The sequence below is a fragment of the Lacerta agilis genome, chromosome 1, assembly GCF_009819535.1.
Source record: "Lacerta agilis isolate rLacAgi1 chromosome 1, rLacAgi1.pri, whole genome shotgun sequence".
NCBI classification, from domain to species: Eukaryota; Metazoa; Chordata; class Lepidosauria; order Squamata; family Lacertidae; genus Lacerta; species Lacerta agilis.
Window position 1 is genome coordinate 56968017 of NC_046312.1, and position 13481 is coordinate 56981497.

General features: G+C 43.1%; 1 protein-coding gene across 1 annotated transcript; it reads right to left on the reverse strand.

The window, feature by feature from the left end:
- Positions 1–9998: 9998 nt before the first annotated feature.
- LOC117050101 (5-demethoxyubiquinone hydroxylase, mitochondrial-like) lies at positions 9999–10740 on the reverse strand. The gene is given in 3 exon segments (XM_033155911.1): positions 9999–10167; positions 10169–10440; positions 10528–10740. Coding segments are annotated over 3 exon segments (570 nt in total). The 5' UTR covers positions 10657–10740.
- Between the last annotated feature and the right edge of the window lie 2741 nt (positions 10741–13481).

Genomic DNA, 13481 nt, shown 5'->3' on the forward strand with positions numbered 1-13481 from the left:
GTTAAGTGGTGGTGCAGGAAAAGGACAGGCAAATCTGGTCTCTATATAATTAGACCCAACATGCTCTCTCCTGAATTCTTAATCTGCTGTATTCACTTGGCTGCCATTTGCATCACTGCAGAAAAGCTCCTCCTCATGCTAATTTGCAAAATGGGCTCTTCTATTTAGAGCTGTCAATACAATGTTCATTCATTATCCAGTATCTTTCTATGCCCAAAGGACCTTTCCTGTACTCCCTAAGCAAAGCGGTATTCTTCTTCTCGTTCTTGCCATTTCTCATTTGGTTAGAACAGTCATTTTAACCTGGGAATTTAGTGGTGAGATCCTTTAAACATCCAGACATTTAGTGTAGAGCAGGGGTGGCCAACTCCCAAGAGACTGTGATCTACTCACAGTTAAAACTGGCAGTGATCTACCCCCTTTTTGGAGGTTCAGGTCAAAGTTGTTGAGTTTTTTTTTCAGGGAGGAGGTAAAATGTTGAGCTTTTTTTAAAGAGGAGCCACAGTTGTTCAGCTTCTTTGATCTACCGCTGATCTACCACAGATGTCCAGTGATCTACTGGTAGATCACGATCTACCTGTTGGACATGCCTGGTGTAGAGTCATCAGTACATTCTTTCCCCCATTTCAGACCTGTTTAGGAACCCTAGAAAAAATGCTGTTTAGGAACCCTAGAAAAAATGCTATATCCATAAATTTTGAATATTGGTTCACCATGGTGATTATAGTCCAAATTCCTAGTACAGTGGTAGCTCGAGTTAAGAACTTAATTCGTTCCGGAGGTCCATTCTTAACCTGAAACTGTTCTTAACCTGAAGCACCACTTTAGCTAATGGGGCCTCCCGCTGCCGCTGCGCCACCAGAGCACGATTTCTGTTCTTATCCTGAAGCAAAGTTCATAACCTGAAGCATTATTTCTGGGTTAGCGGCGTTTGTAACCTGAAGCGTATGTAACCTGAGGTACCACTGTACAAATGGATGGTTCCTTTACATATGTGGAAGCTTTCACAGAGCCTCCTTGTACTGTCTACTGTGTTGGCCACAGAAGAAGGACTCCCATATCGCAGGTTGCATTTTTAATTTTTTGCCAATTTCCCCAGCACCATTTCCTCTAAAGCAGGCACGCCCAACAGGACCTGAACCCCCCAAAACAGGGGGTAGATCACTGCCAGTTTTTAACTCTGTGAGTAGACCGCAGTCTCTTGGGAGTTGGCCACCCCTGCTCTAAAGGGCTTACACATGATGGAGAAAGAGTTCTGGGCAGCGGTGGCTGGTGCCCTTTGGGACTGGCAGGGTGGAAGTCGGACTGGCCGAGAGTAGACAGAGCCAGAGCCAATGATAGGCAGGGCCAACTAATTCTAGTTTTCTCTTCATCCTTCTCCCTGCAGAGTTCTGCAAAGGCAACACTGAGACGGAGGAGGAGGAAGCTTACAGCCGGTGTCAACCCTTGCGCTGAATGTCAGGACGAAGGCAGGAAGGTGGAAGCTGGTTGAAGACAGAATGGAGTCAGTGAGGCAGCACCCCATCTTCCCCAAAGAAACAACCTCCAGCAATTCTGCGTGGCAAACTGAGTTACATAAATTGTGATCTCTCTCACTCTCTCTCTCTGCTTAGGCAGTTTAAAGTGGGCTCCAGTAAGTGTGGATAGGCTCTGAACTGAGATGTCCTTTCTCAGCACATTCAGGGGATAATAGAGATGACCAAATTGCGACATAGCAAAGTTTTGTACCATGTGGTTGGTAGGATGTCTATATTAATGCAAAGGTGATCGCCTTGTTCAGTGGTAAAGTTTTTCTATATTTATCACTGGATAAGTCGGCCATATGTAAGGAACCTCTGGCAGGTGACATTGACTAGGCAAGATATTTCTTTGAGTAACTGAGCACCACAGTTAGATATTACTCTTTTATTTTATTTTTTGAAAAGGAATGACTTGTCTTCTCTGTATTTTGAAAGATAAAAATATTTGAAGCCAGAGTGATGTATTTTTAAAAATATCTACATGTTTCTATATGCTTGAGGTGCATTGTTTTTTGTTTTTGTTTTTTTTTAAAAAGAGAGAGATACCATAGCATTGCCTGTGAATGCCCCAGTGGATCTTGTCTGCTGGATTTTAAATGCCAGTGCAGATGGTACATTTTTGCAAATCTGGAGGAAACTTCGCTGGACACCCAGAGAGAAAAACCAAAAAACCAAAACTCTCAGTTAAACATAGTCTTGTTCCTGTTTCTTGATATACCACCTATTAATTGCAGAGATATTCCCGAGGTTCAGTCATATAAGTGACAACACACCAGCTCAGGGATGTGTTTATACCTTGGATAATTACCGTATTTTTCAGTGTATAAGACTATATTTTCCCCTAAATTTTTGAAGTTTAAAATAAGGGGTCACCTTATACATGGATAGTGCATGGTGCATTTTCTTAATTTTGAGTCCCCCAAAATTGGGGGCATCTTATACACTGGGGTGTGTTATACACGGAAAAATCTGGTAATTTCTTTCAGCTCCATGCTATAGGTATTTTATTATATAAAATGCGTCAAAGACATTTTTGTGCTGATCATGGGCTCTTGTTAGAATCTTGAATGCCTTCTTTTTCTATTTTTTTTTTAAGTCAAAGTTTGTTGTCTTCAAGGTTTTAGAGAAACCTTTTGGAAAATTAGATACACACAAAAATATTAAGACGCAAGTACAAAGTAGTAGTACTTTTAAACCTTTGAAATCCATATGCTAAAAATGTTCTTTTAAAAAGAACAACAATTGAAGTGCTCAGAATGAGAATTTTGCATAAATTAGCAGTGAATTGTGTCCTCTATAGTTTGGTGTGTGCCACATTATTTGGAATAATTACCAAATCATGTTAACTTGTATTTGTGCTAGCAGACAAGGGTGAGGTTCCTTCTGCAAGTGGTTGGACTAATCAAAGATGTCCCTAGTAGGACCTTGGCCCACAATGTGTTACACAATTGCAATATGATCTGTAAGTGGAGCTATAGCTGTGTCCCCATGCTACAACTGCAGGACAATTCGCAGTTGTAGCATTATAAGACCTAAACAGCTAATCTGCACTCGTAATCTGGACTAGGTGAGCCTCAGGATCCTTTCCAACTCCCCAGTTCTATGATTCTATGAAGTTACAAATGAGAGGGCAACTGGTAGGGTGGATGTGTATATGATTAAACAAAATTTTAAGGTGCAAAGTGAACACTGTTTTAAGTGGGGGTTGCATTATTTATTCCATTATGATTACAGTGCGTGCATCTTCATATATCCAGGTACCTACAACAGAAACCACAGTTGCAACTAAAATTCCTCTGTACACCTTAGAATCAATTGTTGTTGTTCAGTCGTTCAGTCGTGTCCGACTCTTCGTGACCCCATGGACCAGAGTACGCCAGGCACGCCTATCCTTCACTGCCTCTCGCAGTTTGGCCAAACTCATGTTAGTAGCTTCAAGAACACTGTCCAACCATCTCATCCTCTGTCGTCCCCTTCTCCTTGTGCCCTCCATCTTTCCCAACATCAGGGTCTTTTCTAGGGATTCTTCTCTTCTCATGAGGTGGCCAAAGTACTGGAGCCTCAACTTCAGGATCTGTCCTTCTAGTGAGTACTCAGGGCTGATTTCTTTGAGAATGGATAGGTTAGATCTTCTTGCAGTCCACGGGACTCTCAAGAGTCTCCTCCAGCACCATAATTCAAAAGCATCAATTCTACGGCGATCAGCCTTCTTTATGGTCCAGCTCTCACTTCCGTACATTACTACTGGGAAAACCATAGCTTTAACTATACGGACTTTTGTCGGCAAGGTGATGTCTTTGCTTTTTAAGATGCTGTCTAGGGTTGTCATTGCTTTTCTCCCAAGAAGCAGGCGTCTTCTGATTTCGTGACTGCTGTCACCATCTGCAGTGATCATGGAACCCAAGAAAGTGAAATCTCTCACTGCCTCCATTTCTTCCCCTTCTATTTGCCAGGAGGTGATGGGACCAGTGGCCATGATCTTAGTTTTTTTGATGTTGAGCTTCAGACCATATTTTGCGCTCTCTTCTTTCACCCTCATTAAAAGGTTCTTCAATTCTTCCTCACTTTCTGCCATCAAGGTAGTATCATCAGCATATCTGAGGTTGTTGATATTTTTTCCGGCAATCTTAATTCCGGTTGGGGATTCATCCAGTCCAGCCTTTCGCATGATGTATTCTGCATATAAGTTAAATAAGCAGGGAGACAATATACAGCCTTGTCGTACTCCTTTCCCAATTTTGAACCAATCAGTTGTTCCATATCCAGTTCTAACTGTAGCTTCTTGTCCCACATAGAGATTTCACAGGAGGCAAATGAGGTGATCCGGCACTCCCATTTCTTTAAGAACTTGCCATAGTTTGCTGTGGTCGACACAGTCAAATGCTTTTGCATAATCAATGAAGCAGAAGTAGATGTTTTTCTGGAACTCTCTGGCTTTCTCCATAATCCAGCGCATGTTTGCAATTTGGTCTCTGGTTCCTCTGCCCCTTCGAAATCCAGCTTGCACTTCTGGGAGTTCTCGGTCCACATACTGCTTAAGCCTGCCTTGTAGAATTTTAAGCATAACCTTGCTAGCGTGTGAAATGAGTGCAATTGTGCGGTAGTTGGAGCATTCTTTGGCACTGCCCTTCTTTGGGATTGGGATGTAGACTGATCTTCTCCAATCCTCTGGCCACTGCTGAGTTTTCCAAACTTGCTGGCATATTGAGTGCAGCACCTTAACAGCATCCTCTTTTAAAATTTTAAATAGTTCAGCTGGAATATCATCACTTCCACTGGCCTTGTTGTTGGCAAGGCTTTCTAAGGCCCATTTGACTTCACTCTCCAGGATGTCTGGCTCAAGGTCAGCAACCACATTTCCTGGGGTGTATGAGACCTCCATATCTTTCTGGTATAATTCCTCTGTGTATTCTTGCCACCTCTTCTTGATGTCTTCTGCTTCTGTTAGGTCCTTTCCACTTTTGTCCTTAATTGTGGTAATCTTTGTACGAAATGTTCCTTTCATATCTCCAATTTTCTTGAATAAATCTCTGGTTTTTCCCATTCTGTTATTTTCCTCTATTTCTTTGCATTGCTCGTTTAGAAAGGCCCTCTTGTCTCTCCTTGCTATTCTTTGGAAATCTGCATTCAATTTCCTGTATCTTTCACGATCTCCTTCGCATTTTGCTTGTCTTCTCTCCCCCGCTATTTGTAAGGCCTCATTGGTCAGCCACTTTGCTTTCTTGCATTTCTTTTCATTGGGATGGTTTTCGTTGCTGTCTCCTGTATAATGTTACGAGCCTCCATCCACAGTTCTTCAGGTACTCTATCCACCAAATCTAAATCCTTGAACCTGTTCTTCACTTCAACTGTGTATTCATAAGGAATTTGATTTAGATTGAATCTTACTGGCCCAGTGGTTTTTCCTACTTTCTTCAGTTTAAGCTGGAATTTTGCTATAAGAAGCTGATGATCTGAGCCACAGTCAGCTCCAGGTCTTGTTTTTGCTGAGTGTATAGAGCTTCTCCATCTTTGGCTGCAGAGAATATAATCAATCTGATTTCGATGTTGCCCATTTGGTGATGTCCATGTGTAGAGTCGTCTCTTGTGTTGTTGGAAAAGAGTGTTTGTGATGACCAGCTTGTTCTCTTGACAGAACTCTATTAGCCTTTGCCCTGCTTCATTTTGATCTCCAAGGCCAAACTTGCCAGTTGTTCCTTTTATCTCTTGACTTCCTACTTTAGCATTCCAATCCCCTATAATGAGAAGAACATCCTTCTTTGGTGTCATTTCTATAAGGTGTTGTAAGTCTTCATAGAATTGATCAATTTCAGTTTCTTCAGCACTGGAAGTTGGTGCATAAACTTGGATTACTGTGATGTTAAAAGGACTGCCTTGGATTCGTATCGAGATCATTCTATCATTTTTGAAGTTGCATCCCAGTACAGCTTTCGCCACTCTTTTGTTGACTATGAGGGCCACTCCATTTCTTTTACGGGATTCCTGCCCACAGTAGTAGATATGATAGTCATCCAAACTGAATTCGCCCATTCCTGTCCATTTTAGTTCACCGATGCCTAGGATGTCAATGTTTATTCTTGCCATCTCATTTTTTACCACATCCAGCTTACCAAGGTTCATGGTTCTTACATTCCAGGTTCCTATGCAATACTTTTCTTTACAGCATTGGACTTTCCTTTCGCTTCCAGGCATATCCGCAACTGAGCGTCCTTTCGGCTTTGGCCCAGCCGCTTCATCAGCTCTGGATCTACTTGTACTTGTCCTCCGCTCTTCCCCAGTAGCAAGTTGGACGCCTTCCGACCTGAGGGGCTCATCTTCCAGCGTCATATCTTTTATATGCCTGTTGTCTTTGTCCATGGAGTTTTCTTGGCAGGGATACTGGAGCGGCTTGCCAGTTCCTTCTCCAGGTGGATCACGTTTGGTCCAAACTCTCCGCTATGACCTTAGAATCAATACAGGGCACCAAAGGCTTAAAAGCAACACAAACCTCTTCCCGAAAAACCAGAAATGAGAACAGATTAGCCACCTCCTTGCTGAAATACGGAAGCAGTGATAAAATGTTGCAGTATTGGATGGAAGAATAGGTAGGACTAACTTCTATGGTTGCCTCTATTCACCACTCTGTGGTTTGTTATGAAAATGAAGAAAACCTCAGAAGCCATTGCAAAGAGGGAGAAAACATTTGTGGACCATGCATTCTATTCGGACAATGATGCCATTGTCAATTTGTGCTTCTGAGCACAATTCATAGTGTTGGTGCTGACCTTTAAAGCCTTAAATGGTCTCAGCCCAGTATACCTGAAGAAGTGTCTCCTCCCCCATCGTTCAGCCCTGAGGTCCTCCTCCGAGGGCCTTCTGGCAGTTCCCTCACTGCGAAAAGTGAGGTTACAGGGAACCAGGCAGAGGGCCTTCTCGGTAGTGGCGCCCGTCTGGTAGAATGCCCTCCCTTCAGATGTCAAGGAAATATACAACTATCTTGACTTTTAGAAGACATCTGAAGGCAGCTCTGTATTGGGAAGTTTTTAATGTTTGATGTTTTAGTATGTTCTGATATATACTGTGAATCGCCCAGAGTGGCTGGAGAAATCCAGCCAGATGGGTGGGTAATAATAATACAGTAATAATAATAATAATAATAATAATAATAATAATAATAATAATAGGATTTTTTAAAATAAAGAAACTCCTGATATTGGATGTGTCAATATATCTACTTCCTTATTAACTGACCTGATGCTGGAATTGGTATCCATAAAAGTCCCCCACCTAAAGTTGGAATGCTTACTCAAGTGTTGAAGAGGGTCGTATTAGCACATGCATTGTGGAAAATCGATATTTTTTTCCAGCATTCAAAAATACCCCATTGCCCCATTGCTCTGTTTACACTGCCCCCAAAAGAAGAAATTGATCACCTGTCCAAGAAGGACAGGATAGTGCACAAATTTGCATAAAGCTTGCCTAAAACTAATTTATAGGTGTCGATGCAAATTTAGAAATAATTATAATAACTTAAACAGAAATACAATACCTTTCACTATAGTGGCGAAGACTGGAGCCAGAGGGCATGTGTGTTTGCTCAATCTGCAGTCCAGCTCCTAATCGTTGGCAGGCAAATTCAAGACTTTGGTTTCCTGTCTTACATATAACTGGACAGCCCTTCAGAGTACACTCCTTCAAACGGAGGACCCACAGGCACCGTAAGTGTGACTTTAACCATCCTTGGGTTTGGGCTGGGTGTTCATCAGTATGCGGATGATACCCAGCTCTACCTCTCTTTCAAATCAGAACCAGTGAAGGCCGTGAAGGTCCTGTGTGAGTGCCTGGAGGCGGTTGGAGGATGGATGGCGGCTAACAGATTGAGGTTGAATCCTGACAAGACAGAAGTACTGTTCTTGGGGGACAGGAGGAGGGCAGGTGTGGAGGATTCCCTGGTCCTGAATGGGGTAACTGTGCCCCTGAAGGACCAGGTGCGCAGCCTGGGAGTCATTTTGGACTCACAGCTGTCCATGGAAGCGCAGGTTAATTCTGTATCCAGGGCAGCTGTCTACCAGCTCCACCTGGTACGCAGGCTGAGACCCTACCTGCCCGCGGACTGTCTCACCAAAGTGGTGCATGCTCTGGTTATCTCCCGCTTGGACTACTGCAATGCGCTCTATGTGGGGCTGCCTTTGAAGGTGACCCGGAAACTGCAATTAATCCAAAATGCGGCAGCTAGACTGGTGACTGGGAGTGGCCGCCGAGACCACATAACACCGGTCCTGAGAGATCTGCATTGGCTCCCAGTACGTTTCCGAGCACAATTCAAAGTGTTGGTGCTGACCTTTAAAGCCCTAAACGGCCTCGGTCCTGTATACCTGAAGGAGCGTCTCCACCCACATCATTCAGCCCGGACACTGAGATCCAGCGCCGAGGGCCTTCTGTCTGTTCCCTCACTGCGAGAAGCAAAACTACAGGGAACCAGGCAGAGGGCCTTCTCGGTAGTGGCGCCCGCCCTGTGGAACGCCCTCCCATCACAGGTCAGGGAAATAAACAACTACCTGACATTCAGAAAAAACCTGAAGGCAGCCCTTTTTAGGGAAGTTTTTAATGTTTGATATTGTTGTATTTGGTTTCTGTTGGAAGCCGCCCAGAGTGGCTGGGGAAATCCAGCCAGATGGGCGGGGTACAAATAATAAATATTATTATTATTATTATTATCCTGGCCATGTCAATATTTTGAGCCTAACTTGGATGTGTATATGATTTGGCTAGAATCATGGGAACCTCTGGATTGATGAGTCTGACATCATGGCGATGGCAAGTTTCAAGGAAATTTTTATCCCCTTTAGCTAGGCTACTCCCCCCTCAACTTCTTCCATACTGTAGAAATTATATATATTAAATATACTATCACTAGTGCTCAGTGTCCCCCCCCCCTCCAAATTTAATTGTCTCAGAAAAAAGCTTGAAAGCATAGCACATGGAAGCTTTCATTTGGAAGTGGAGAAAAGTTTGTTCTTGGCACTTTAGAAAGGGTTGTTGTGACCTTCACCGTCTTTAATCTTCCTACTGATTTTACTGGATTCGAAGAGGCTTTCAGTGAAATGCATTTTGGCCTCTGAAGTATCCTCTCCTCCCCCCCCCTCGCCCCCCCCCAGTGTCAGGCTGTATGGAATGTGAAATGATCCAAGCCTGCAGAGGAGAAGGAAAGGCCTTGCACCTCAGATCTGCTGCTTTCCTGGAGGCAGCGCATCAATTTACCAGACAGAAGGTTCATTTTCATGGTGGAGGGTCCACGATGCCCCGAAGCTGGCTGTGAAAAGAGCAGCCATGGTAACAATCCATTTTCTCAACTTCATTCAAGCGGAAGAGCCCAGGAGTCTTGACATTCTGCCCCCCAGCAATCTAAGGTCTCCTCTTTGCCCTTCTCTTGTTTCACAGCTACTAGGCTAGCTTTTAACAAAGCTCAGGGTTACTTAATGAATGGGTCAAAGAAAGAACATCCCTTTCCATATCCCCCACCACAGATTCCCCCAGAGGACAATGAGGCATCATTGATGAGAGCTATTGAAACATCCTCTGCCTCGCTGCAATCTGCAAGCCACCTGAATGAAATATAGACAGCTTTCAGGTTTGCCCAATACTTATCTTGAGGTAGACATTTTAAAATGGTTGGAAAACAACCCTGTTGAATCAAATGGCAGTGCTACTGGGTCAACCTTGAAAGCAAGTGAGTATTTATGGGTGAGAATTGTCACCTCGTGTTGCATTCCTGCACTCTGAAAACTTTTACATCGCCTCTGGGGTGCTCAGAACTAGTGTGAAATCTGTTGCTTTTAATTACTTTGGGCTGTATCCAGTTGGCGATCTGCCTCTGTTAGAAAGCTGTGTCATCAATATGTGGGAGACACTCTGCTCTGCCTCTCAATTGCTTATTTATTTATTTACTTTTATATTATTTGAATGGTGCTATAATAATCCATTTGTCCAAAACTGTTATTACACTATTGCCCAAAACTTCACTATTTTCTTTCCGATTAAAAAAATATATGCAACTTTACATCCAATTTGTATAGCATTCTTCAAAATGGAATGCCCTGGAGCCAGTTCTGTGTCATGATCAAGTCCAATGTCGTGATGCTCCATCTCCTCATCCCTGAATTGCCTCTAATAATTTTCTATATTTTTCTGGATCCTCTTCCACAAATGTCCTGATCTGATGGTTATAATGGTGAGATGTGCTCTTCTCTACAGCCACAGTGAAAGCCATTGCACCTTCTTTTCCAAGCAAGGCAGTCCCAGCACCTAACATAAACCCCGTAATGTTACAGAAAGGCAACAAAATGGTTGGCTGGACTCTGTATAAGATCATTAACTCACTGAACTTTTTCAAATGGTCCTTTTCCTGATCCCACATTTTCTGTATAACAATAGCTGTCAACTTTTCCCTTTTCTTGCGAGGAATCCTATTCGGAATAAGGGAATTTCCCTTTTAAAAAGGGGGAAAGTTGACAGCTATGCGTACAACTGGTCCTGCAGAAGTTCTCCCTTGCACGGCCATTTGTCCTGCATAAATGTGGTTCGCCCCATATTCCCCAGCATGATTCTCTCTCAGTATATGGTCAGTGACTGACTTATTGATGTTTTCATGGGTCATTCCAGTACTACAGCATCTGTAAGGTGAACGCAAGGATGGCAAAGGCCATCTTCTTCTTCCACCTTCCCTGCAAAGGGACCGCCAGCACTCCAGTCTCTCAAATCCACCTGAATCAGGAGCAGCCGCTGAAGTGCTAGACCCAAAAAACTGAAACTGAGTTCTGACAAGATGGAGTTGCTGATGGCGGACAATGCCAAAGCACAGGAATTGGCTAGGCAACATTTTCTGGATGGGAGTTGTGCTCCCCCTGAAAGAGCTGGTTCCTAGTATGGGGGTGTTCCTTGACTAGACACACATTTGAGACTCAAATAGCCTTGATGGTGAGGTGCTGCAGTTTTGCCAGGGCCAGGGCTTAACCATCTGAAGGGATAGCTGGCTGGTTTTTGTTTAGTGCAGCACCTGTGTTGCTGCTATTTTGTAATTGAACTGCGACTTTAGCTTGCATTTTATTGCCTTCTTTGTGTACTGCCCCAATAACCTGGGTTAAAGGACCATCTAAAAAGAGTGTGTTTAAATAAATAAATAAATAAATAATGCTATTTGAAGAAACCAAGTCTTATTTCTAGGTGTTTTACCTCTTAAACCCCAAGATGAACAAGCGGAAAACGTTTTTGGTAGGGGCTATTAAACTCTAGAGGTTGGGTTGACCTAATGTAGCAGCTCCTCAATTTGGGTCTCAGGTCTGGAGCTCATTACCTAGGAAGACCCACCTCAGCCCATCCCTGTGGAAACGTAGAAATAGATGCTCAACTTAATATTTTAACTAGATTCATGTGGTTTTAATGGTTGAGGCCTTCCCATCTTGAATCTTTTATTGTTTCCCAATTGTAAAATCCCGATTCTCCTTCTCCTGCAGGGATTGTATCTTCTAACATTAATCAGTTTAAATTTTTATGTGACTGCATGTCTGCCAAGAGTACATTCTGGCAAATGGAGAGAAAATAAATCATGGGATGAGAGAGAGAGAGAGAGAGAGAGAGAGAGAGAGAGAGAAATATTTGCCAAATAGATTCTTGTTAGAAAACCTCAACAAGTTGCTCTCCAGGAGTGTTCAGCACCAGTCAGAATGAGACCAGGCAACTGCTTATGGCATCCTAGGGAGCTCAGTTCATAAGTAATGCTCCCTTTTCAAAAGCTGTCAGTAATGTAATAAAATGGTTACTCTTATTAGCTGATGTAACAGCACAGGGAAGCCAGCCAAAGCAAGGGGTCTTACATGTGGTTCTTTGATAAATAACTTTATGTGTGTTCAGTATTAACAAAAGCATTACCATCTGTTTACTTTGCACTAATATGTGTTGCATGTTTGCACAAATCCCAGCTTGCACTGTGTAAGCTAAACAGCGCATTGCAACCCTTAGAATGGGTGACAAACTTTTAAATCATGTGGGCCATGTTTCAGCATGTTATTCATGAAACTAGGTCATGGGATAAATGTACTGTTGGAACACAGCTTTAGACTACTGGTCCCCGTAAGATACATCATAAATATTAACCTTCCTGAATACATAGACAGGCTCATGACCTCGGCTTCAAGCTCTTTTCATGGAAGCACAAGAACAAGGGTTGACATAGGAATGTGAGGAACTTCTGAGATGTCATCAGTAATACACCTTTTCATCCTAATCTGTTATAAGAGGAAGGAAATAGGCCAGGAGGGTAAGAATGAGCCTGTATAATTGGTTGGTTTTTTTTTTTTTACTCCACCTTTTGTCTCATCAGACCCCAAGGGTGAATAACACAACCCACAAAATGTAATTCCTCATCAAAGACAACAGTAAAATCTAAAACAGACCATTCCCACTATAATACCCTCATCCAGAAATTGGAAACCTCAGGGCTGGGGGTCAAATGCTGACACTTCCCAGGCCAAATTTAGCAGTGATTCCTGCACTGAAGGAGGCTGGACTAGATTATCCTTTGTTCCCTTCCAACTGCACAGTTCTATGATTCTATATCCCCTTCCCCAGCCACAGCACTGCTTCCCAGGCCCTACTCTTTGCCGTGTTGTTTCCCGTTTTTCAGTGTTTTTGCCAGGCTGGAAAGTGTCCTTCAACTCTGCTCATGTTTCTTGTTTGCCTGGATGGAGGCTAGCGAGGTCACTGAGCGTGTGAAATCCACTTTTCATGCTCCACCCACTTTTGCCTCTGACCCCACCCCTCACCAGAGCCATGTGTGACCCCTGAAGGGAATAGGGGGTGAAGACTGTTCCCTGCCCTTCCTGAAGGAAAGAAAGAATGCTCCACGAGATCACCTGGGCCCTATCCCATCTTGTAACCAAAGGAACGAAATACTGAAATAAAAAACAACATGAAACTCCATCCGTTCACATCCCTTATTACATATTCTTCCCTACAGACTGATTGCATAACCATGAGGTCTTGAGGAGCAAAAACAACGTTACTTACCTTTAAGTGTTGCTGCTCTCACACACTCATAAATATATCTCAAGGTGAGATGGAAATTTGACAGGATGCTCTTCTAAACACCATCCATTGTCAAGAAAGGTTCCTTCCCCTACACACCAACAACTTCAGTTCAGCAAATCTGTATTTGGGGAGAAGGTCATCCTCTCCTCAGATGAGAATCCAATTATGTGGGATCTGGGACATGTGCAAGAGTAGTGAAGGAGCAGTTCCCCAGATTCCATTTTTTAAAACAACAACTACAACAATTTATTATTTATGCCCCACCCATCTGGCTGGGTTCCCCCAGCCACTCTGGGCGGCTCCCAACAGAATATTAAAAACACAATAAAACATAAAACATTAAAAACTTCCCGAAACAGGGCTGCCTTCAGATGTCTTCTAAAAGTCAGATATGCA